The 26,403-nt window shown below is 37.5% G+C and overlaps 2 protein-coding genes across 15 annotated transcripts in view; one reads left to right on the plus strand and one right to left on the minus strand.

The window, feature by feature from the left end:
• The first annotated feature begins 345 nt into the window (after nucleotides 1-345).
• LOC109858013 lies at nucleotides 346-7,393 on the plus strand. The gene is made up of 5 exons (XM_020434889.1): nucleotides 346-772; nucleotides 1,395-1,613; nucleotides 3,005-3,154; nucleotides 3,371-3,590; nucleotides 4,001-7,393. The coding sequence occupies exons 1-5, from the start codon at nucleotides 431-433 to the stop codon at nucleotides 4,312-4,314; spliced, it is 1,245 nt and encodes a 414-aa protein (XP_020290478.1). The 5' UTR covers nucleotides 346-430; the 3' UTR covers nucleotides 4,315-7,393.
• Nucleotides 7,394-10,175: 2,782 nt separating this feature from the next.
• The window catches only part of LOC109858011 (afadin), a 34,305-nt gene continuing 18,077 nt past the window's right edge, over nucleotides 10,176-26,403 (minus strand). For 9 of the 14 annotated variants that reach the window (XM_020434878.1, XM_020434880.1, XM_020434871.1 and 6 more), the window contains 18 exons: nucleotides 25,871-26,131; nucleotides 25,219-25,498; nucleotides 24,407-25,063; nucleotides 24,082-24,327; nucleotides 23,812-23,952; nucleotides 23,641-23,706; nucleotides 23,493-23,566; nucleotides 23,278-23,396; nucleotides 22,591-22,737; nucleotides 18,362-18,460; nucleotides 18,009-18,147; nucleotides 17,699-17,923; nucleotides 16,672-17,589; nucleotides 16,422-16,551; nucleotides 15,581-16,337; nucleotides 15,206-15,462; nucleotides 14,268-14,380; nucleotides 10,176-14,157 (listed from right to left, as the gene is read on the minus strand). In XM_020434878.1, the coding sequence (XP_020290467.1) occupies nucleotides 13,872-14,157; nucleotides 14,268-14,380; nucleotides 15,206-15,462; nucleotides 15,581-16,337; nucleotides 16,422-16,551; nucleotides 16,672-17,589; nucleotides 17,699-17,923; nucleotides 18,009-18,147; nucleotides 18,362-18,460; nucleotides 22,591-22,737; nucleotides 23,278-23,396; nucleotides 23,493-23,566; nucleotides 23,641-23,706; nucleotides 23,812-23,952; nucleotides 24,082-24,327; nucleotides 24,407-25,063; nucleotides 25,219-25,498; nucleotides 25,871-26,131 (4,915 nt within the window). In that variant the 3' untranslated portion in view covers nucleotides 10,176-13,871. The other 5 variants (XM_020434881.1, XM_020434877.1, XM_020434872.1 and 2 more) reach the window with 5 other exon arrangements.

Consider the following 26,403-nt stretch of genomic DNA (forward strand, 5'->3'; position numbering starts at 1 on the left):
TTCTTATAAACGTTTAGATAAAGCATTGTTTTTTTCATTTATTCATTTTTTTTATTTATTCAAGATTATTTGTAATATTGTTCTTGAAATCTAATTAAATTTTGGTTGCTGTTTATTTTTTCTTAATTTTTGATCGTGATATTACACTTTTGTTTCATAGTCCTTTTTTCCCTCTCTTTGTACCAAGCGTGAAAAATTGTTACATACTTTTAGAGAAAGAAGTTCTGTCAATAGTTCATTATCAATTATCAACAAAGTATAATAATAATATGTAAAAAACGGGAACACAGTTCTTGTTGAATGAGCAACGATTATTATGTTATATATTTCGCGTTCTCTCTTGGCTCTTTCGATCATCACAAGCAGAGATGGCCGCGTGCGCGACGGACTTGGCGCGCATGTGTATGTATATATATATACATATATATATATGTACATACACATGTTCCGCAGTACGCGGTATCCAGCGATATCGCGAAGCGGCCAGTATGCACTCGGTCAGATTCGAGTGTGCCTCGATCGCGGATCGCGGCTCAGAGAGTACGAAGATTTGTTAGTCGCGATGGAGTTGCGTGAGGTGAACCGCGCGTACGGCACTGCGGAAGAGACAACGGAGCTCCTGCCGCAGCGTGACAACGCCGAATACGAAAGCTATTTCATCGAGTACGCGATGCAAAAAGAGATGATCAATCGCAACCGATGTCCCGCGAGCAGACGATTGCTCAGCCAAGTTGCACAGTTGGATCACGTTTCCAATAGCAATAATCTCAAGGTTGGTTCTTGGCCAAATGTGAGAATCAAAAATCATCCTGAATAAGCTGGCTGCATATGTATATATATATGTCTCATTTAGGATTTAATTGTCAAAAGGTTAAAGACTTGCGAGACTTCGAGAGATTGTATAATGTATTCAAGAACACAAGTCGAGAATTTTAAGCTATGGATTCTGAGCAAGAATCATGCAGAAAGCACAGAAACTTGACTTCAACAAGAATTTAAGTTTTTTAGTTAGAAATCTAAATTTTTCTTAAGATAAGAGAGAAATGATAAATAATTACGGTGGAGTCAAGAATTTTCTTATATTTGCGATGTCTGTACGTGTCATTTAATTTTTTGTGTCATAATTCGAAATTTATAATTTATAAAAATTAAATAATTGTTTTGTTATATATATTGATAAAAGCGCAATATCTCTTCAAACTTATCAGTGTAAAATTTTTGCGCCATTATGAAAGTAAACCTGTTGTTTCTAAACTTTTTAAAACAATATTGTACGTAAAGATATCTTTTTAAAACTCTCTTTATACATGTGTGTGTGTGTGTGTGTATAAATTAGTCTTAGTGAAATTCTTCTAATAAAATAAACACACATTAAGCATGGTCCTCTCCGTCAGGATTCACCATTTGCTGGAATCAGCATGATTCATACCTCGAGCGCGAACTGGCCGCCATCCAGAAAGCGCGAAGAGGCGACAGCTTTGGAGAACCTCAGGAAGAGAGTAGAACAAAGCAAATTATATAAAGCGGATCGAATCGTCGATCCAATTGTATCTACCTCATCCTCGACAAACTACGAACAACAGTTGGACAATCGGCCAAAACTTTTGAAGAAGGTAGATATTTTATATAAATTGTCAGTGTTTTAAAAAAATAAGAAAATATATTTTGCTTAGGTTTTTAATTATGAAAAACTTACCATTTTTCTCGACAAGATTTAAATTTCATTAACTTATTGTTTACATGCACAACACTCGTGCCCAAATATTTTTCGCGATATGAATGATCAATTAAAAAAACATTGTTTTTCAATTTATATAGCGTGTCGTTAACACTGCAAATGTAACAAAGTTTATTTCTTTCAATTTTAATGATGTGAAAATCAAATTACGTAAAAACATTATACTTCTTCTTGTACCGTAAAATTGAGGAGAACGGCCGTGAGACTGCATAATGTGTACACACTTCTCATTTCATAAAACAAAGGTACTTCGGAGGTGCTACACAATGGCGTCTTAAGATCGCGGAATAATAAATTTCCGCCGTGTCCTTGGTTCTCGCTCGACATGCAACTGTTTTCGAAATGGCATACAAAATCAAAAGTAGGAAGGAGCACGCGCGCAATATACTTGGGTCGATACTTTAGATTCAGGAGTGGCGCACCAATATTTCTGTTCCTACGCTTTTGTTGCTGAATGCAGTTGAGAAACTGCAACATATTGATCTGTTTAACCGAAAAACTTTTAGTTGCAAGCGTCCTTTCAGTTTGGCTATACACACGAAATCATCTTCTATGCAATGTCGTCTTTGTACTCGAACGCGTGGGAGTGCGAAGGAACGCTTTTCGAGCCTTTAAAAAGAAGAATTTTCACGGCACGTATCCTTCATCTAAGATTTTTCAAGCTTGAAAGAAAAAACTGTGAAATGTATACTTACAAAAATCCGATATATATTCCAGAAGCAATCAATCGAATAAATTAGAAATGTAAGAACCATAGGAATTTGTCAATCTTAGACATTTTTTTGACATTTCAAAAAAATTTGATAGTTCGAGAATTTTTATTTGAAATGATTGATTCTCAAATGAGTAAATCAAGATTTCAAGAATTTGAAAAATCCAATTTGTTTTTTCGAAGTCTAAGAGAATATTTTCGCACGTTAAAATCAAAATTTTAAACAGAAATTAATTCTAAAAAAAAGTAAAGGAAAGACTTTTAATTTTTTCAAGTTTTCTTTTCAAAAATGTTATCAAATGATTTATGATGTTGACATAAATTTTTACAACATTTTTATGAGTTGTACGAGTATTTAAGTATTTACGGAGCGCTGTGGCTCACAGTTGAAAATTCCGAGATATCTTTAAATTCCGGACATCTTTAAACGAGTTATAAAAACGAAATCGTTTCGACTTACCGCGACATTGCGTGCTCGTCGTGCGATAGCTTATCGCGTAGATCAGGCATAAGTTATTGCGTGGTTTCAAACGAGTATCAAACTTTTCTTGCAGATACTTAGCAACCGACCAATGAGTATCACGTACGATAGGAGCGACTTAGAGACTGATTGGCGCGATAGCGAATTTATCACCGAATGCCTTTGCTGGCACAACGTTTATCGGCAACGACACAATTCACCCCCTTTGACTATGTCACCCCAGGTAATTATCATAAACGATGAAGAGAACGATAAAGAGACTGATGCTATCGTAAACTGAAACAGTATCTCTTTCTCTCTTTCTTTTTCTCTTCTCTCGCTCTCTCTCTCTCTCTCTCTCTCTCTCTTTCTCTCTTTCTCTTTCTTTCTTTCTCTTTTTCTATTTTTCTATTTCTCTTTCTCTCTCTCTCTCCTTCTCTCTTTATTTTATACGTTGCAGTTGTGCGAGTACGCTCAATCGTGGGCAAATCACCTGGCGCACACGAATACGTTCTATTACAGAAACGATCGGAATGTAGGTCATAATCTTTATTGTCGTCCCGGTGGTGCTGTTCCCGGTGATGTCACAGGACAGGAAGTGGCATCCTACTGGTACTCTGCCGTGCGACAGTACGACTTCCTCAAAGAACCGGATGTTCTTCATGCTAACGTCAATGCAGGTAAAGGATTCAAACTATTTAACTGACTATAAGTGGCATCTATCTCTCTCGCGGTTACTGAATAGGATATATAACGAATAAGATGTTGCTTATGAGCTTTAGAGACGAAAGAATAAGTTAAATATCAATTTCGATGATGATAAAGTATCAGAGTCGAGTACGCCTACATTTTTGTATGTGTAAAATATAATCGCGAAAAATATTATATCTTTACCTCCCTCCCATTTTCCAAGATTTCGCGCGCGCGAGCATTCTTTATTTTACTAAACAATCGAGGAAAATGCTATGTGAAAAAATAGATAACAACGGTGTGAATATGAGATCATTTGCTTTTTTAATTCTTTTCGGGTATACCTAAATAGTTATTGGTTCGCGGAGAGCAAAGTAACACAGACGAGTGTTCCTCATAGGTCACTTTACTCAGTTGATATGGGCGAGCAGTCGTTATTTCGGGGTCGGCAAAGCGCGCAGCAGAAGCGGCAAGGTGATCGTGGTGGCGAACTATGAGCCGGTGGGCAATGTGTCCGGTCAATTTCAAAATAACGTGATGCCGCCCGTACCTGAGAACATGAATGTGGTGATGTCGCCACCGCCCGTACGGGTGCCGCGGGAGCACTACGAGTTGCTGAGGTCGACGCCGCCGTTGCCGCCTCCGTTACCATCTCCGTTGTCGGATACCGCGTCCACCGGTAGTGACACCATGTCCATCAGTTCCGGTCAATAATACCACGGTCGTACGAAATGCCTTCTCTGTATCTGCGCGCGATGGGCCGGACGTTGAAGAAAAAAAAAAGAGAAAAAAGAACAAGAACACTTTTTCCCACGTGCTGATGATCTCAAAAGACTTCGGACACGCGACACACGATGACCGATATCTCTGCGAAAAAAAACAAACGAGTTTACGTCGCTCGTCACGTAACGCGAAACGTCTCGAAAATATTCTACAAGTCTTTCAGAAATGTTGATACAAATGAGGCATTTCTCTCTCTCCTGTTGATATATACATACAAAATTTCTCGAAAGCTTCCTCGAAAGCACGATGACGCATGGCTGTGAGTCCGTAGGCATCAAGAAAAACTAGAGAGAATTTTCGAATAAGTTTAGTGATCCGAGATGCTTCCATATACAATAGATCTTTCGTTTCAGCTCAATCAGATTAGTGTTAAATTTTCGATCAAATCTGCTGGCCTCTAATTGCGCTTATGTGGAATATTAACTTCCGCTTATTATTATGATCTCTTTGGTTAGCGACGGGTGCTAATAGTGATGTAAAAAAAATCGATATATCGGTAAAAAGCAATTAATGTAACAATAACTATATATTGCGTGCATTGTATTTATTGCACAATGTAACGTAATTGTCTTTCTGACTGCAATCGGGAAATAGTGATGAGAGAACAAGTGAAGCAAATGTAACACTGCGGATATTTCAACACACATACACACACATAATATATTAATAATTTTAATATTAACATATACACAGATAATCTCTCGTTAGAATGTAATAATCACACCAGATTTCAATTATCATTATACGCTCACAGTAATTAACTATTGGACAATTTAGCCATGTTACCTTTGCTTCACTCAGATCGCAATTATCTCGAAAATTTATTCTACTCAATAATTTCTACAGAAATGTCGGTCACCACAGATTTTACTCTCAACTACCGCTTGCAAAAGCAATGATAATCAAAGGTACATCGAGCTTCGCCGTCGATCGGCAGCTGATAGTACATACGTTAAGTACGTAATTATAAATTTAAAGCGAGCAGTACAATCGGCGATATAAAAATCATTGACAGTGACGTAACGTTTTAAAGGAATTGCGTCATTGTCATTGTGAGAAATAACATAGAAGCTCAAATTTAAAATCACCATAAGTATTGTATTATTCCATCGCCATTATTTCCGACAATTTGTGACAACAGAAGCTAAGAAGTAAAGAGAAGAAAATATTTACACATGTAATAAAACTTCCTTCGAGATTGTTCTAAGTAAATTTAAATTCGCTGATCATTCGTTTTGCATATTTACACATGTGCGGAGTAAACAAAGTTGAGATGACCTCCTACAACACCAAAAACTCTACATGTCTATTTTGTACGTTGATTTAATATCGGCTTCCACTCAAGAGAGAGCCGTAGTTATACGTAAGATATACATAGCTGTACGATGTATCTAGTTCGCGAAGAAGCCTAAGTAACGAATTGCGCCAAGTAAGAAAATATAATACTTTTTGCACGTAAACGAAAAAAAAAAAGAAAAAATACCTTTCCGTCCTGTTATACTAAAAACTCAATAGTTTATGACGTTGAATTTCTTAGCGTTTTTAGCAGATATTATAATATATGAACGTTCCTATATATTAAAAAATCGAATATAATAAACGGGAAGTAGCGTGTGTTCCCCGGAGATAATGAAATCTGGGAAAATATAATTCACCTTAAAATCGAAATAAATCATGTTGAAACGAAAAACTTTTTCTCGAAAGCGAGATTACAATCAGAAACGTTATATCGTTGCAATCCCGCTGACTTGTTCGGAACAATTTTAGCGGACGTTAATTTTAATTTTAATCATGGTCGGAATAAAGTCTGTGCGAGACTCGAATGAAGCTACAACAATGGAGAACAGATGGAGAGGAATCTGTGTGCAATTTAAGTTTATATAGACACTTAATATTCTCTCAAATTAAAAGTAAGAAAGAAAATACATAGATCTGTATATTCACATCGTCAACGATGTGTGAGTATAGAGATGTGAAAGATAAACGTAGATATATATAATTAGTAAAATTCTCTTCGTTCTTTTTTAGCGTTATTGTTATTTAACGTAAAAGAAAATTTATTGATTTGCTAGTCTTTGAAAATAGAATTGCATACAAAGTCTACGACAAAGTTGGATGTAAATATCACATAAGCCTGATTAAACGTTTTTTGCGTGAGATATTGGCTTGAACACGATTTACGTCAATCATGAACCATTTCTCGTTTTTAAATACAAGAAGATAAACACGAATACGTATACTAAAGTCTAAAGTCTATCAGAGACTGATAATTATATGAATTACACATATAAAAACTTAGAGAGGAAAAAAGAGACTATTAACTTAAAATACTGTTAAACTTAATTAACTTAAAATATTGTTACATCATAGATATATATACATATTTATCTTTTCTTGTCAACAATAATTTGTCGCAATTTGATTAAGGCGCGTACTCTATTCCAAGACAAAATCAATTCTTTCATATCTCGATTATTAGATGTACAAGTTAGTTTTTCATAACTTTTCTGGCGTCGATGCCTTCTACGGAAGGAAGACGGAGATCACACAAGCTGCACGATAAATAACGCGAGATGATCGACACACCAGTGACGTACTTCTACAAATTTGTTTCTTTTTTTTTATTTTTTTGCTTTGAAAAAATTAATAATTTAACAAAACAGTTAATTTGTACATCTAATGTATCCAAATAAAAACGAATAGAAGACAATTAATAGTAATTGGCGCAAATTCTACTCGATAGAACATGTATAGTAGATTTTTGTAATTCGACCCTGTTGACTCTGAATATCATAGTGCATAAATAAAGTATGCTGTTATTTTTCACGAACAAGCTGTAGACGAAAAAACCAATTTTTTACGCGCATAGCCGATTAGTAAATTCACGATTTTAAAATATGAAAATTTAGAGAGAGAAAAAGAACATAAAATGTAAAAAATAATGATACAAAAATTTAGCTCTTTTAAATAGATTTAGATCTTTGCTTGTATGTAGGGGATTTTATGTAATATTAAAGTGATTATATATATATATATATATACACACATATATATATAAAATCATTAAACTCTAATCAATCAATCAAACAATCACGTATAAAATATCGTAAGAAATTACTTATTTAAGTGAATTACTTGTTGTGGCTTAATTACATTTTGGGGTATTTAGTATTAGTTTATTTTTACTACCTAATTAATTATATATCGTAATACATAATAGTAAGATATATATCACGTATAAATACTTACGCATATAATATTTGATACATATTTTAGTATACTTAGGGTTAATAATAAATAAATGCTTGATGTGATAAATATAGTTAAGAAGCTTTCTAGTTAGCCTAAAAAAAAAAAAAAAAAAACGTTCAAATATCAAATTGCGGTTATCAAAAGGTTCGACAGGGTCGAAATGTTGTTTGTCACTTTTGATTTTTCTATATCTAGCGCATGCGAAGCTGTTGAAGATTTTTGCGAATGAAGTATTTTAAATGCGTGTACGCTCACATACCTGTAGACAATCGATACTGAGACGTCGTTTCATATATTTACGAGCATATTATATACGAAAATAAAAAAAAAACGATAATATCAACGATGAAAAGATTATATACAATTTTGAAAAAGTTTTTAGTCTCTACGTGTACGTAGTTGTTAAACTTTAATTTTAATCCTCGATAGAATTCTCTGACAAATTTAAAAGTTTTCTTCGCAGAAATTTTGTTTTTACGTTCCCTAATAAAATGTTTATTACAAATGCATTTGCTCAAACTTCCAGCTATTACATATTTGAAGGTGTGTAAAAACGATGGAAAAGTAGGACACGTTTCGGATATAAAACTATATGTACAACTTGCTACGTAACCGTAAATTTTATTTACTCGTGGAATTATAGTAAATTTATTGAAAATAGTGACAGCGCAAAAAAATTGTATCCACATTCATATATATTTAAATTTATATATAATACAAAATTTATATATCTGTATATAAAAATTTGTTATATGATATATAAATCTATATCTTAAACATAGATTTATATATATCTTAATATCAAGATTTTTGCTAATATTGATAATAGTTTATACAGTGTATCTGTCAAAGACAGCGCATGTAATTTATTATTGCTAGCTTTGGTAATGTTAAAAATCTATTATAAACTTTCAAATTTTCATTATTCACTCTTATTAAAACTAATATCTCGCTAATTTACGTGTATTAAAGAGACGAAAACACAAAAACACTTATGGGTGGAACGACGTTAACGTACTCGTTATTGTTAAAATGCAGGATATAGCCTTAACAAATGAATTAAATGCATTGCAATCCCACATGTTTTATAATGACGAATATTAATAAAAATTATCTCTTTGCAGAAACACATTTTTTTTTTAATTCTCTTATCCTTTGACACTGTGCAAATGTATGTAACAATATATGTGCACGCGCGTGTGTGTGTATAGTAAACTATTTTAATTAAATAAAGCTCACATAGATAATAAAAAATAGAGATAATAAGCTGGAGAATAAAAAAGGCATTGGGGATGTTGAATGCAGTTGACATATATTTCCCGTTAAATATCGATCTTTGCTAATAACATTACATGATACAATAATTAAAAAATATACCGTAGTTTGCGACAAATTACAATTAATATTATAAGTAACATATATATATATATATATAGTATAATAATATAACATTTATATAACGGTGGAGTGTGTGTTGCTCTCGGCGACTCATCAATCAGCCGATATCATCACTTTCTACGAAACTATGAAAATAGTTTTACAAAATATAGTGCAAATATATGTACAATTTGTTCCAGAAGAAAGTGTGCGACAGCGTATCGAGAATATACAATCTAAAAAAAAAAAAAAGATTGTGTAGTACATCAAAGTAGAAAAGAGTATTGCACAATTACCTAGGAATGGATCCGGTTGCCTTCGTCATCGGATATTGCTTGGCACCTTCTTGACATGCCAATCTCGTTATGGAGTTTTAAATTACAAAACGATATTTTTACCTTTAAATTCATGTAAACGACGTCTGATGGTGTTTATATCATTTCTTCACGAAGCTGATCCCGAGCTTGGAGCAAAGTTAGCGTAAAATTTCGTTCAAAAACGGACGAGCGATCGTTTTGTCTTCTCTCGACATCATTTTGTAAACGGATTAAATCCCCCTCTCGGTCGTCAACATTCCCTACTTCTTTGTACTTTATTTCATTCATTTCTGAACAAATGACTTTGACGTTTTTGAAAAGCATCTTGCTTGACGTCTTTGAAGCTTGACCTTAAATTTTGTGAATGTTTTTGCATACAAAACACTTCGTAACGCTTGAGATACTTGAGATACTCGTTAAAAAATTTCTACTTTAATAAAAGGTAACGTTCCGAAGTGACAACAAATCATATACTGTACAAACGGCGTCATACAGCGATAAAGTCAACCGTCTTGAATCAAAGCCGTTGTACACTTTCTCGTGGAACAGATTGTATATGCATGTATGTGTGTGTGTATATATATATATATGTTCGCTGTACACAACAAGGGAATTTTCGATTTTATCGCTTTCTTTTCTCTCTTCTACTAAAATATATTTGATTAACATTGAGTTTAAGACTCTGTTTTTTCGACGCAAATACATTTAGATATTTTTCTCATCTTTTTTTCTTTTTTTTAAAGTAGCTCGTTTTTTTATTTTTATTTTTAAAGTAGTTTAATCACTATTAATATCAATTTATCCCCAAGACGGCTGATTAAAATTAAAAAAAAATTAAGACTACAGTCTTGATACAACCTTGCATTTAATGGTACAATTAGTTTCTTACAAGCGGAAATTCGTTGTCATTACGAGCAAATCTCGCCGTATACTATAATATATAGCATGTAACAAGCTGCTGCTTTGTATTATCACTATCGTTTCCAAGTGCAGGAATGATGAAACAATAACAAGTCGAGGAGGACTTGATACGAACAAAAGTATAAAAGATATAAAAAAAATAAGAATGCAGTTTTGAAAACTTCAAGTCTTGTGGGTGCTGCAAAAAGAAGCTGTTGATAAAGTTACTGGAAATCAATCACAACAGTTCCGAGTTATTTTTATCTTTGAATAACTCACTGTGCGAGTGTGTGTGTTCACGCGAAAGTTTTAATATAAAAGTAAGCACTAAAGCCACACTGTTCTGGAAAAAGAGATCAGTAATCGTTTCATAATATTGACGTGATTATAATGGATAGAACAATGCATAAATTGTAACGCGAATGATTTATCTTGGAAGCGATATTGTATAATAATAAATCAGTTGCATTTTTGCGCACCCTTTTTTCCCATTCATCTGTCTCTTTTCTTCGTTCTCTTTCCTCCTCTTTTCTCTATCTGCAAGAAGATAAGTTCGTAATACTCGAAAAGCATACATCACGAGTGTTTCCATGAATACTGTTAAGAGATAAAAAAAAAAAAAAAAAAAAAACAATAATGATCTTTTTATTTTATCATAACATAGAACATGCACGTTAGACAATAAGGAATGTAATAAATGTCGCATTATACTTCAACAAATGCATAAAAGTATTGAGTAGAACGTAAAATAAATTTTTCAGCGTCCTTTCCTTCACGCGTCCTCGACTTGCGTGACGATTTTCTTCACGCAAGATAGGCCGACGCAAATAATTCTTCGCAATATTTGTACATTTACTACATGTAAGATTGTTTCTTAAATCCTAATATTGCTACGCTGTGTTCTTTACATTACGATTCTTAAATCGCTAAGCTCTCTCTCTCCCTCTCTCTCTCTCTTTCTCTCTGGAATACTGCGTCGCTATCCGCAAAAATACTTCGATACGTATAAAAAAAAAGTCTAAAAAGAGATTAAACGTAAAGCAACGCGAATCCTTAATTGAAAATTACACATATAAAATTATTTCAAATTGAACTTTCGTGTTCAATGATAATGATTTGATTATTACTTAGAAAGTCAACGAAACATATTGTATAGTAATGAAATACTTAAGACTGCAATTTTCTCGACAGACTACGTATATATAATACAAATTTTGTAAATTTCTTAGTATTTCTGGGAAATACCAATTTGTTTCTTTTTTTTTTTTTTTTTTAATCTTATGATTTAACTGCAAATTACGTGATAATTACGTGATAATATGCAATATACGATAAATAAAAATATTTTGTCGCGCTTCGCTATCAAAGTAGATCACAAAAAATAGATCAATAAACATAAATTTAACAATAAATATTGAACTCTGGGAAAAATGTTACAAATTATGTTGTATCGATAAACTTATATTTGTAACAAATATATGTCGACTATTGCAACATAAATCTTGCGAGCTAATCATTAATCAATGATTTGAGCTATATTAACCTTAAATTAATATTAATAAAACAATCCTAATTTTAAACACATTTAACTCGTTCAAAAAACGATTCGTGCGAATTATGTACATATTATCATATCCAAGAGCATCTTAAGTAATTCATCCTGTACATTTAAGGAAAAACTTTTCTTACAGAGACTAGGCTAGAGTGAAAATATGTTTTCTTTAAATACTGCTGACACAAAAGAAAAACCAGCTTTTATCTAAATGGGAATAAGATCTCGAAAGTGTTTTGTGTTGTTGAAATTTATCGTTTCTCTGAAATAATTTGTTATACAAATTTTATTTTTTCGACACAATTGAAGTGGAAATGTGATCAGAATCTTTCATCATTATTGAATCCATTTATCTCCACATCGTTCCGCTACATTCTACATTCATTTTACATTTCGTAAAAAATAAAAAAGAACCTTTATAATTTTATTTCTAAAAAACAGTGCTAAAAGTCCTCATTCGAGTTTTAATAAAATGTAGAGCTTGAAAAGCGAGTTTTTTTTTTTTTTTTTTTTACAAAAGACAGAAACTCCCATTCAAGCTTTACACAAAATAGATTCCTAGTCCAAAAATTAAACTAGTGCTGCCTATAACTTTTTTTCTAGAAACGCATTATGTATGTATGTGTGTATACATATACACGTACATACGCGCATACACATATAAATCTTTTGATATCCACGCTTCTCTATCATTTATACGCACCACGAGACACACGCATACACGCGTGTTTTCTCTTTCTTTTTATTTTTTGTTCTTTCTTCTTTTTTTTTTTTTAACAAACTACGATCATTACTGTTTATTTATTCTGTTAAGTGCATAATGGCGTAAGTGTGTATATGTGGTCGTATAATTTAAATATATATCAGAATCTTCCTTCGCTGCCGAGAATTTAAATATAAAACTAATGCGTATATGGGATAAATTATGCTGCCCGGCCTACTGTTCTTCTTCCTTTTTTTTTTATTTTTTTATTTTTTTATTTACATTTACACGCTTCTCCCTCGCGAAACAATGTCCGTGTCTCTAACTCAGTCCTCTCGCGAGCTTCACCCTACTCTGTCTACTAGATCTCCACAGAGAGAGAAATATATCAGTTCGTTTATTACAATAAAATTATATTGGTCCGGAAATAGTTAGGAATATAGAACGTGTTGTACACGAGAACAGCCGAAAAAATCGCTTCTTTTTCTCGACAATAACAATACGTCTGTAATACGTTACTATTACGGTTATTATTTTTAATGGTCCTTCTTCTCTCAGAACGAACACGTTATTTTTTGGTCAAAGAGCTATACAAGATTTTTCGTTTGTACTTTAACGCTGTGTGAATCGGCGACTAAGTAAAAGTTCATTCCGAACGAAGCAATCCGTTTTTTTGTTGTTTGTTTTTTTTTTTTTTTTTTTTTTTTTTTTTTTACGTACGTAATACATCATTATGAAACTAATTTATCGCGTATGGATGATGTTTTACACAACTATATGCAGACAGAAAATCTACGACAAAGTATCTAGGATGCTCGAAAAAAGCATACATGTATATATATATAAGATAAAAATTTAAATGTATCATTATTATTATTATTATATACTCTCATTGGATAAAGATATAAATGTACTTTTCACACATACATGTAAATGGAGGCGTTTGCTCCTTATCAATAACAGCCTTTCAATGAAATAGCTGCGCATGGACGAATTTATTCGTTTCTCTATATATTTTCTATAAATTTATAGCATAGTATGCGCAATACTGCTCCTTAGTGATGTTCACCGTGTAGTTCAGAGCGCTTTGTATGTATATATACATATATATATATATATATATGCATACGATGGCATATCGGTGTATATATATATAGATATATATATATATTTTTTTAAAAAGCCAGTTTTAAAAACCTCACCGGTTACACCTTTGTTACTTATTATTCACGATCCTTCGATTTGTGCGAGTCACAATTGTGACTTTTCCCCAACCATCCTAGATATTTCGGAGAAATTTTTTCATCCGAACGATTAAAAAACAAGACGTTTGTATACAAATATCTCTTCTATTCGCTGAAGTTTCCGAATAAAAAATATCGAGAATTTAGGTCCTATTGTTGTTGGTGTTATTGCCGCTAGTGGTATTGTTGTTGTTGTTGTTGTTGTTGTTGTTGTTATTGTTATTATTGGAATTGAGCGGGCTGCCGATGTTGTCGATTTCGCGCTGAGCGCGCGAGATCTTTACCTTGTCCCTCGGCGTGCCGTCCTCACCGGTTTCCATTGCGAACATTTTCATCTTCTCCTTGAAACTGAGTTTTTCTGGCACCGCGCCAATCTGCGAGTTCTGTTGCTGTTTCTGCTTCTCCGCCAGCCGTTTTTGTCTCGGGTCCCTTCGGAGCAAAGCAAACACAGTTCAGTTTGCGCTCACGTCGCGGTAAAAAAAAACAAAATTACGCAATTCTTTAATTTTAAATGCGAAACGCCGGCGGGCTCTACTTACTTGTACACTTCTTGAGCTCCGATCACTCCAGGAGTAGTGCCAGTAAACGAAGTGCTGGATCCTTCCGGCGTCTTGGGAGACGCTAACAGATTCTCCGCGTCGGTGATAAAATTCTGAAATCACAATCAAACAATAAATTGTACGTATAAATCTCAATAAATATGATGTACGTATATATATATATATATATAGTGCGGTCCCGTCTTAAATTCTTGCCACAAAAGATAAACTCAATTTCCATACGCGTTAATAGTTGTTTTAACAGATATGCAACTGTTTCCGTAAGCGGTCATTATATTATGCGAGTCAAGCGACGATGACAACTAGCATCAATCGTATGCAACATGAAACACGAATGTGTATACCGTACGAAATGAGATATGAATAAAACACATCTATTATGATAATGAATTATATTCGAATAGGATATATATATGTATATAGTATTACTAGATGATAATCGTTATAACAAACAGTACATGCATGTCGTTCAACGCAGACATCATAATAACAGATAACACAATATAGCAACAATCTGTTTTGAAAATTATACCTTACTTGTTTATCTGCCAAACGTATGCATTTCGACAAAATATTTATATGAATTTATTTGCGATAGAAGTTAATGTTTATGGGGCCAACTTTAATTTTTTGTTCAATTGTTCAAACTACAGACTCTTTACTCTATTAAAACATCAGAAACAAAATCTACATAAGTTTTCAAATAATGTAGTTTAATACTTTCTCTGAAAGAAACATGAAAAATAACACAAATAATACAAATGTAGAATTTATTTATACAAATATAAAATATAGCATAAAAAGGAAAATTTAAAGACAATTTTTCTAAAATAAAATACAGAATAAAACAATTACAGTAAAAAGCGTGGATAATAAAAAGATAACTAGATATAAAAGATATAAGAAAAGTAACTTACATTTGGATCCTCCCTGATAGTGTCCATTGACATTGACAGTGAGTTTGATGTTCCGGTTGGTATATTGCGCAGCATAGACTCGCTATTTGCATTCGAATCATGAAAAGAAACTCTTTTCATTGATGCTGGCTGAGACACAAGAGGTAGGTTTGATGCAGTGGAGCCGTTCGATCTGAGAGCGCTTTGCTGAGACATTACGGCATAACTCGAACCTCGCTCTGGTGGTGGAGGTGCGTCGTTCACATTATTTTGCGAAGCTGTAGAAAGTAAAAGTATCTTTAATACAATTCCTTTCTTAAATGCAACAAATAATTAAAACTTTTGATCACAAAATTGTTTTAAAATAAATTTTTTCTTAAAGAAATATTCACTCACACATAGGTCCATTAATGATTAAATTGTCCAAGCGCAGCATGCCAGGATGCAGTGGTTGCTGAGTTCGCAACTGCTGGCTCTGCTGATACGTTTGCTGCTGCGAGTGGAGCTGATGCTCCTCCTGCTTCTTCTGGCTCTCCTCGAGTTCGGCTTGTTTTCGTTTCACCTCGTCTATTCTCCGCTGCAATTCCCTGTCCTCTGCGGAGTGTGATATACCTGCCGAATAAGACTTTTGACCGGAACCGAAATGAGTGAGAGGCGTTCCGTAATTGGACGAAACATGCATCTGCTCTTCGCTTTGGCTCGCTGATTGCTGCTGTTGATTTGGTTGCATGTGCAAGCCGCTATTCTCCTGTCCGCTCATCCCTGCGGTTTGAGGTACCGCTTGATTAGGCGGATTGTGAGCGTGGCCAGTTGTCGTAGATTGGCCGCCAACAGACTGCAGGTTACTTCTCAGAGACTGATTGCCTGCGTTTGTTCTCGACAAAATCGAGAACTGCTGTTGAGCGGCTCTCTCTTGATTGGCTGCCATTCTCAGTAATCCCTGAACACGCTGCGTACTCTCATTGTCCAAGTCATTGCTCTCCTCATCATCATCTTGATTGGCAGCTTCTTCAGCTCGCTTTTGAAAATCTCTTTCCAATTGAAGTGCCCGCAACTGTTCTTCCTGTTGCTGCGTTCGATGCGCCAACGCACTTAGCTCGGCAATCTGTTGATCTCGCCATTGTCGAGCGGCTTCTCTTCTACGAGCTTGTTCCTGAAAGTAGTTTTATATTGAACAAATTGTTGATATAACTGACTGATATTAACGTCTGTGTTTATTGCTACTAAATTCTGGCACCTTTTCCCTTTCTTCTCGTTGCCAAGGATTAGTCGCGCTATACTGATACTGACGTGGTTGTTGCATGACATTGATTCCTCCCGCAGGGTAATAACTACCGCGTGGTAGATCTTGCATGCTTGCGGTGTACCTGAAAGAAAGAAAGAAGATATTTTACTGTTACATATAGAATCGCGATCAAAAATTTTTGTCAAATTACGATTACAACACAAAAAAAAAAATCACTTCCGAAACGAATCAAAATACGCACCTTGTGTCAGCTTGCTTGTTATACAGAGGATGTGTCGAAGTGTTTGGTGGCGGTGGCGGAGGACTCTCGCTAAACGTGTCTTCAGAGGGTAGAGTCGGTCTCGATGGTAGCGATTCTGATGTCGTTATAGGATGATTCTCTTCGTTTTGCGTACGACCGACAACATTGTCGTTCGTGTACTGATCGACATGCTGTTCCAAGTTACCGTTGGGGTAATGCGGACTGTTTTGGGCAAAGTGTCGGTTCTGGTCACCGTACGATTTCGCTTCCTGGTTGTTCGTATCTACTCTGCCGAGTAGATTTTCATTTGGCATCGGCTGATGACCGCGAGCGATAGTTTCGCTTTTCGACTTAGTCATCATCGGGCCATATTGACTTCCGGTCATCGGGTACCGATTGGGATACTGACCGTATTGACCGTACTGATTGTGTTGGGTGTTGTTGTACGATGCGTGCTGTGCTTCCGGATAATTGTAGCCAGATGTAGTTTGTCTCGCGGTGGTTGCGTAACCGGCGGTTGTACCCAAATTCGACGTGGAACCGAGTGGTCTTGGAGGACGAACATTTGCCATTTGTTGACCAGGAGGTGCCTCTCCTCGAGCATTAATATTGTACGCCATCGGCGGTCTATGTTGATGAATCGGCGCTCCCCCGCGCAATTCTCGTCTTCGAACTTCCTCCTGCATCTCTTGCATCTTCGCCTCTTGGCGAATTATGTCGCGCGAAGATTGAGAACGTGGCGGTGGCCCACCTTGTTGCTGCATCTGATTGCTGATCGTCGAGTAGCTCTGTTGCTGAGCTTGAGTGACGTACGCGGACGTCGGACGGTCTCGGATGTGACTAACTTCCAGAGCAGACGGCCGGTTCAGCGAGTTCTGTGATCCTCTCAGAGAACTCTTTTGAACGTGCTGTGGGTTTCTGTAAGAGAACGGAGCTATGTAAAAATTTCGCCACCTAAGAGAAGTTGCAGTTGAAACTGTTGAGAAAAAATTAATTTCTCAATATTGTTTCAAGCAGAATGCTTCACCTGTCATCCATTTGTTGCGGACTTATTTGCTTCCCCGTTGAATCTTGACTGCGATAAATACTCAAATTCTGGTAAAACCTCTCTACTTCCGTATTTTGCACGTTGGACGGTATATTCATATGCGATGTATTGGGGTTTAAGTTAGGTGATGATTGCTGCCTGCTGACCATGCCAGTGGGTGGTAAAGTTCCAACTCTCATGGGATCATGTAAGTTGTGACTCGACCTGTGTGCGCAAGAAGGCATTGATTTTACAAATAACGCGAACTATCCGTAACCCCAACTAGAAAAAATCAAAGACACAAATTTACCTTGAACGCAAAGAAGTTGCACTGTTGATCGTCGCCATGGGAGGTGGTTGAACAGGAGGCGTGACGCTATTACTGGAAGAAGCTCTGCTGTATCCAGGATTGAACACTTCATGCTGTTGCTTGGCCTCGGTGCCCATATCTAAATAAATTTGATTTTTTTATCACAACGTGTACGAAGTGATGTATCATCGCTCAGATACTTCTATCAAAATATGTCTATCTTGTTCTTAAAATCGTCCTGATGGGCTCTCATTTGAACCCAATCGCCTTATCACTCTAGTCTAGTAAAATTCGATCAAGCTGAATGATTTCAGGTATGATGTGTGCGCGCACAAAGCTCATTCCTTACTTACTATGCAATGCCGGTACAGATTTGCTGCTGTGGATTTGTTGAGGAGTGGCGTCATGTCCAAGCCGCGACGGTAGATCCCGCTCACTCATGCGACGAGGACCTGAGGTAGCCCAAGCGGGATACATAAAGAGACAGCTTTGAGTTAATGCATTGGTGAACACACAAAAGTGCCGAGGCAAAATATTAAAATGATCATTCATGCACATACGCAAAGCACTCGTCCAGAGTGAAACGATCTTTTTTTGAAGAAAAAAAACATTCAAGTTTGAAGCGCGATAGTTGCAAAATATATATATATATGTATACACACGTATCAATTTCAACGTCAAAAGCAGCAAACCGAAAATGTCATACGGTCAACTGTGTGATGACAGTTGGACGTGTTGAAGCTACACTTTAAGTCGACGTTATAAACATCTAACGTGTCTTTCACATGTTCGAGTAACAAAAAAAAAAAATAAATTCTAGTTGCGTTGATGTACTAAAATGATTTGAACGAAGTTTTTGTCTACAAAGAACGTTATGAATTTTTTGCAGGAACATCACTTGTGTGCTGCAGGTATAACAGTAAAAAAAATAATGTAACATTTAAACGTATATCATCGTGCGGATATGTTTGCAATGATATGTGATTCATTTAATTTCATGTGATTCAATGTGTGTTTCAACTATGCGTACGTGCATAATGAGAATAATTTGCTATAAACATAATTCTTCTAAGAAGAACACAGTATTTAAAAACAACAAAAAAAAAAAAGCTATCTTCTGAAAATTTTCATTAACATATCATGCTCGTATATTATTGAGAGAAGATCAGAAGTAACATTTATATCGTCGTATGAAAAAAACTTTATACTTTCGTGCCGTATCTTACGACTTGCAGAAACTGCCGCAATTGAATTTCATTAGTGCACAAAGCAAAGGCGTATATGTTACAAGGGCTTTTGTACACGGAAGTGGGGTTTTTGCCAAGCGTCATTGGGATGTTGATGGTCGTATTATAAGTAAACATGTGGGTAACAAATAGATAAAAAAAAAAAAAAAAAAAAACACAGAGGAAACGTGGAAAACGGAAACGTAATCAAATAAATCGTGCGACATTGATCCGTCTGCAAACGTCGATTTTGTTTGTTTGTTTGCTTTTTTACACATAATTATATTCAGGCAGTGCTTGATAAAAGAAACATTCGACTAAATTGCATGACACATGCCAGTTTGGCTTACGCGAGCTAGCAGACCGGTCTGTCAACAGGCTGATCTCGCGGAAGCTCCAGCCGTCCTTCTCCGTATCAGACTTCCTTTTCAAAATGTCCATCTCATTCTGAGATCTCCGTTTTACTTTCCACTTTTGCCGTTCCCCGTCTTTCGTCTCGCTTTCGCGCGATAATTCGGAAGCGCTTTCTTTCCGATCATCGTTCGCGCACTTGACGCGCAGTCTGTCTTTCGACACCTGATTGAATTTTTGTACTTGATCTTTAGTCTTATTTGAAATCGGAATCTTCCGACTATCGCGTTGTTGACGCGTTGATTCTGTCTCCGATTTCAATTCCTCGAGCGATCGACAACGATTCCGTTGCACCTTCCCTTCGTTATCGGAATCCAATTTGTCGTCGGAGAATTGTTCACAGTTCGTTTGAACCTGAACGTTCTGAGTCGAGGGAAGATCGATCGAATTGTTTCGTTTCTTCGATCTCGCCTTTGATTTTAGCTCTTCGAGGGAACGGTACCATCGTCTTTTGTCGTCGTTGTAAGAATTACGAAGCGACGCGGTCTCTTTACGATTAAGATTTCCGTGAATATTTCGCGTTCGATCGACAGAATCGAACAGGTAATTGTTTAGAACACTTTCGCAACTACGCGTCAATTTGACGGATCTTCCGTGTTGATCCGCGATTCTCTCGGTCTCTTCGTGATCGCAAATCGCAACGCCGATCAGATTATCCTCGCTGCCGCAGATTTGTCTGGCGACGTGTAAACGCAGAACGTTCAGTTTGTTGTGTTCACTACCTCCTGCTTGCGAACACGCGCCGACACGCGACGGAAGAATCGAGAAATTGTTTGAAGGACGGGAAATCAAAGAAATCTTCTTTCCTGGGCAATTCTTAGTGGAAGAACGAGATACGTCTATGAATAGGCAGGATTTGGGACGTTTCTCGCAGCATTGATGAGTTTGCGAAGACTTGACGTCTTCCAGCGGCAGAGAATTTCTTGTTACATTTGAAAGCGACAGCACAACGGAAGAGCGAGACGACAAAGGGAAACAAACGGAAGGTGAAGATAAGGAATCAGAAGCTTGCTTGGGTTTTTGCGAGCTGCTGTCCGTATCGATCGACGTTAGTTTTTCTGGAGACGCAGATCGATCCGCGAAACTCGAGTCCCGAAGAGCAGACACGCCGCCGTTCATTTCGCTCTTCGAGAAGGAAGAAATTTGCTCGACACTTCGTTCCGGTATAAACAGCGGCGCATTGGTATTATCTAGATTCGAGAACTGTTCGAGTTGTTCCGCGATAATTTGCTGTTGTTCCAAGGAAAGCTTGTTGCTGACAACGCCAACTTCGATTGCATCAAGTTGAGATTTGCCACTGACGCTCGCTGTGTCGCAATCTTCATTTTTCGTAGAAGTTTCGTCGAGAGTTGCGTTCTCTTTGATGTCGAGAATTTTTTGATTTTTGCTATCACTGTCCGATGTGTCTTCGGCATCCATCGAGGCTACGTTGTTCTTGGAGTCAAGTTTCATAATCTTACATTTACCTTTGATAACGTCGTTCATTGAAGGTACTTTGGCGACAGTAACGTGTTTGGCACCGCAACGATGAAATCTACATTTCTCGATGACAAAATTGCCGTCGGTTTCAAGATCGAGTAAGATGACACTGCTGCGTTTTCCGGCCGACGTGAGTTGCGAGTTTTCGTCCGTCTCTTTAACCGTCAGATCCGAGTCCGATCTGTATTCCTTCTGCGCGTGACAGTGTCGGTGAAAGTGCTCTTCGTTTTCCTCGGGTGCCATAATGTTCGGTTCCGACACAAATTGACGGGAATCACTCAGCTTCGTAGACTTGAACCTGATCAAACCGGCGTCACCGAGTTTCGAGAAGTGTTTAGCCAGCGCGGCGACTCTGCCGCTTCCCAAACGCACCTCCTCCGGTGATTTCCAACACTTCTCCGTCTTCGACTCGTCGCTGGACACGTCGTCGCTGTTCAATCCGCTCAGATCGAGATGCAACTCCGGCATTATAGCCGACATCTTCGAAATCGAAACACCTTCTTCTCCCTCGGTTCTGCTCGACGCGCAGTCATCGTTAATTGTAGAACTAGACTCGTCCGCGCAATCGTCCAAGTAGAAAGTGTCATCTAACTTAGTCTCGTATCGTTCGTCGAGATTTAACGCGCGCGTTGCGCTACTGTCCGTATTTCGAAGGCACGAAGAGTCGTCCAAATCAGATTCCGTGGCGGAACTCGAGTCAATCATGGCATTTTTCACGGACATCGATTTATTCGGCCAATAAGTATCGATCGACAAAAAATTCGAATCGGTGCGCGTATTTAATTCGCTGGATTTTGGAAAATTTCGATGACTATTGCAATCTAGATCCAGATGAAATTTTCTAATACTGGAGCTGCAGTTGTGATCAACTTTATCGCAGCATCTGTTATTTAACTCTGCCTGAATTCTGCGTTCGGAAGATTCCACGACATTGGTGTCATCGATGTAGGGTATGGTATCGAAAACATTCTTATCGAAGGTCAACGAGTGCTTGTAATCCTCCGCAGCTTCCGCATATTCCTGCGGCGGAGTGATCCTTTCGAACGAATTTAAATTGTCCACCGAATAACTGGACTCGGGAAAATTATTCATCCCGATCTCATTTTGTTTGATATTATCTTCTTCTTCTTCCATGATCTTATCGCTGCTCTCGTCGCTGTCGTCTTGATATAAAATAGACGATTTGTCGTTTTCGCTTGTAATGGAGATCATTGGACAGGGCATACGCGGTCTCGGTAGACGTACGGGAGAAACGATGGGAGTGGAAGGACGACAAATGTATTCTCTCTCGTCGACGGCGCCGCGAAATCCATCGACAGAATAAACAGTGGGATACGCGTCGCTTTGTTGAAAAGCAGAAAACGGATCTTGCCGCGCGAAAGGGTTCGAGTCGGCTCGTGGAACACTTCGGTCAATCTGATTACGATAAAACGATGTATCGACAACGCATTGAGACGGAAGCGCACCTGGCTGAGGTAAATCCTGATATGCCGCCTGCTTCGGGAGAGATAATAAGTCGCCTAGCGAGTGGGACGTGGCTCGATGATTACCGACCATCTCCGCTGCTCCTAACGTTGGCTCTGAGTGATCATACCTCGGTCGAGAATTATATGCTGTACGAAACAATTGGTTAGTCAAGCATTAGTAAAAGCGAGTCCTCTTTTCAGGCGAAGCAAAGTGGAAGAAAGGCGTTATTTTGTGACAAAGCGGTTACTCGGATTAGAAAACGTTCACCAGCGATAAACTCGGCCAGTATTACAGAAGACGTCTATTACAGAAAAGGTGTCTTTTGGTGACACGTGCGCTTGAAGCAAGAAATTGATGAGAGAGCGCGAAAAGATTATTGAAAAAGAGTTATTTTAGAATCAATTTATAATTTAACTACAATGTTATACAATTACTTTATAAAATGTCTTGTAAAACTAAAATACTTAAATGCCAATATCATTGCCAATGTAAATGAATTATTCATACTTTTTCCGAGAATTAAAAAAATGAAATGTTTTATGCTGTCATGTGAATATATTTTCTTCTTAGAAATTTCATCAATTAAAACACGCTAACGGGATAGAACGATTACAAGATTGTCTTGATGATCTTTGTCTTATTTCAAGAACTAAATTGGCTTTATGAATTATTGCTTTTTCACTTACCTCTAGTCATCACAGGAGAAGGTTGTGATAATAACGTTGCGAGGCCGTGATATATAGCACCTTGTTTCGCGACTTCCAATGTTACAATCGGACCGGTACGCACGAGATACTCAGCAGCCCTGCGAAATTTTTGCAAAATTGTGCAACATTCGTCATCACTGTTTTTTCTGTTTTACGATATTTATTAAGAACTTTTGAACGAGTTTATAACGTACTTCTCTTGTGTGATTCCAACAAGACTTTGACCGTCCACCTTGAGCAGTTGATCGCCTGCTGTCAATCTACCATCCTATAAACGAATATAAATAAAAGTAGTTACCTATTCAAGTTGATAAGAAACGGAAGTTAAAAAACTATACTTACAACATCAGCGGCACCACCAGCGACAACACTTTTAATGTAGATACCTAATCGATCTTGTCCTGCACCCTATATGTGCATTAAATTTATTACACACATTTTGTACACAACGGAATAATAAAAATATACTGATGAACTGATATAAATGAAATTGTATAGTGAAAATGAACACACCTTTGCCGCAACAATGCTCAAACCCATGCCATTCGTGCTCTTGTGCAATTTGATGACATGTATCTCTGGTTGAGCTTGATTTTGATTAGCGTGGCTAGTGTAACCACCTGACCTGTTGCTCATCGCGCTGGGACTACGCATCTAGAATAAGCAAGAAGAAAACTTTGTAATAACGCGTATACAAATTCATATTTGCTATTTTTTATGAGATACTAAAAATGACATTTATCGGATCACAATTTTTTCAAATCTTACGAATTTCCAGCTTACGTTATTATGATCTATCATGTAAATAGTCCAATAACCACTGCTGGTTGGTTGCGCCGCCATTCGACACAATCCGTCTCGCTGCAGAGGTGCCAGAAACTCCGCTAGTCCCGGTGGAACGCCTCTAATTACCTCACAACTGTAGCCGTCCTCTGGAAGTAGCAACGCTAGTCCCAAGATGGGTTCTTCTTCCAGCCTTATTTCGCGCCCGTCTGCGCGTGCAAGTGTATCCGCGACACTTTCCGCCACCTGTGATACGCGATCGATTGTAAAAAACAGCTCGACACATGCTACATAAAGATAATGATGGTCCTAGAAGTGTACTCACTCTCACAACGTTCTCGATCAACTCGGCGGGTAGCCTGGGCTCATCCGCGGCCGGTTGATATTTTTGTAACAACGCCCTCACTTGCAGAGAATTTAATTTAAAGCAGGTTGAACTGAGCGTGGCCAGTTCCTCGGCATTATACTTGGGAGCCTGCAGCAAATGAGTCGCCTGCATAATCGTGGCCAAATGACATTGACTGGCTAGTTCCAGGCCTTGTCGTTCGGCCCACGTCTCCAGGGCGTTCAATCTCGTTTTTAGTCTGCGTCCGAACCATCTGACGCAGAGATTTCCGTTGGAAACGAGCGTATTGAAAGCTGTGGCGTTAATCGCGTGAAACAGATGACTGAACAGTTGTATGGTCAACGCTGCGTTCACCCGACACCTTCGCAGCAGCGCCATGGTGTTCGAGAAGATCTGCAACACTCCAGCCTCTTTCGCTGGCTCGTCCGCATCCGCCATAAACTGCGTCATTGCAGGCGTGAGCTCCAGCGTAACACAGCGCACCAGTGAGCCGAAGGCCGTGTGCACCGCATCCGTCAAAATGTCCTGTGCTCGTGTGGAAAATGCACCCACGTGCCTGTCACTCTTCAACATGTGCAGCAGTTCCGAACCGTTCGCTAACCAAAAGGCTAACGAGGAAGTGTCCATGTAACGTTCCTAAAGAAGTACCGTTAAAAACTCTGTTATTCATGTATACGCGCATGATACCATTGTATCAAATTACACACATACACACACACACACACACACACATACAAAGCTCCAAAATAGTTTTAAAATTTAAATGAACTTCTATTACACAAGTGAAATACCTGGATAACGCGTTGGATCATGGTGGCGACATTCGCCAGCATGATTGTGAGTCGATGTGCTCTCTCCGTAGGTTGTAATTCCGGTCTGTAGTGAGTGCTAGCGCGATATCTCGCACTCAAGTAAAGAGTGTAAGTTGGTGCAAGTTTGAACTGTGGCGCCGAGGGCTCCACGTCAGTGATGACAGCGTGAAGGAACGTCTCCTCCGTTTCTTCGAGAAACTCCAAGACAGCCGGCAGAATCGGGTCTGTGCCTCTCGGTTGCCGATCGTACTGTGAAAGCCTGTCAACATCCACAAATATTGATTTTTTTCCCTTGTGAGAGATCCAACTGACTAAATCTTCTCAAGAATACTGTTCGAAGAAACAAAGAAAACTTAGAAAAGATAAGATGATCAAGTTAGATCGAACTTTCTTACTTGATTTTTTTTTTTTACTAAAATTAAAGAAAACTAATTTTTACATAGTATAATGTTGGTAAAGACTTTGTGGTTTATAATTGATTGATTCTAGCCAATGATCTACTTGTGACATAAGGGTTTTCTGCTATAAATACAATCATATAGTAAATATACATCAATATAATTTCTAAGGTTCCCGTTTTGTACAATACAAAGAAATAAACTGTCATAGATTTGTCAGCACGAGCTGCTACCTGTTGCCGTCTCTGCTACTGCTCAAACTGGCAGTCTCTACATTGCCATCCAGGTCGAATGTGGTCTCGTAATTGTGCGTGGGCTCTGGCGGGTGCGTGGGACTACGAGGACTACGAGCCGCGGTGGCGGATTTTGAGGGACTCGACGGGGTTGTTCGTTCTTGGGTTTGACCCGGAGTCTGATTGCCGCCGTTCGGAGTCCCGGAACCCGAGAGAAACTTTTCTGAGCCGACGTCCTGGCTGTTAGCGTCTGGTGAGCGTCTATCGTGATGTGCGTGCAAAGCGAATATTACAAAACGACGGAACGAACAAACACAAATACAAACCAAATCGAGCGAAATAAATATAAATAAAACGACGCAAAAAAAAAAAAGAAACTGAACGTAACTTATTGTCGATTTGACATGGACTTTGATAATAAATCAACTAAAATCACAATGTAGCAATGAAAATATCTGATATTTTGAAATTAACGTGTGCCGTAATTTCCGAAAGTAGTGTGAAGAAACGAGTAATTTCGTGCGCAACAAAAA

This window comes from Pseudomyrmex gracilis, unplaced genomic scaffold, assembly GCF_002006095.1.
Source record: "Pseudomyrmex gracilis isolate BER0280 unplaced genomic scaffold, ASM200609v1 scaffold_180, whole genome shotgun sequence".
NCBI classification, from domain to species: domain Eukaryota; kingdom Metazoa; phylum Arthropoda; class Insecta; order Hymenoptera; family Formicidae; genus Pseudomyrmex; species Pseudomyrmex gracilis.

What these genes read in the sequence shown, in the direction of transcription:
- LOC109858013 (XM_020434889.1), top strand. Translation starts at nt 431, where the DNA reads ATGTACATACACATGTTCCGCAGTACGCGGTATCCAGCGATATCGCGA. An exon ending in GGCCAAAACTTTTGAAGAAG is followed by an intron (nt 1,614 to 3,004) that starts GTAGATATTTTA and finishes CTTTTCTTGCAG; the next exon opens with ATACTTAGCAACCGACCAAT. An exon ending in TCATGCTAACGTCAATGCAG is followed by an intron (nt 3,591 to 4,000) that starts GTAAAGGATTCA and finishes TGTTCCTCATAG; the next exon opens with GTCACTTTACTCAGTTGATA.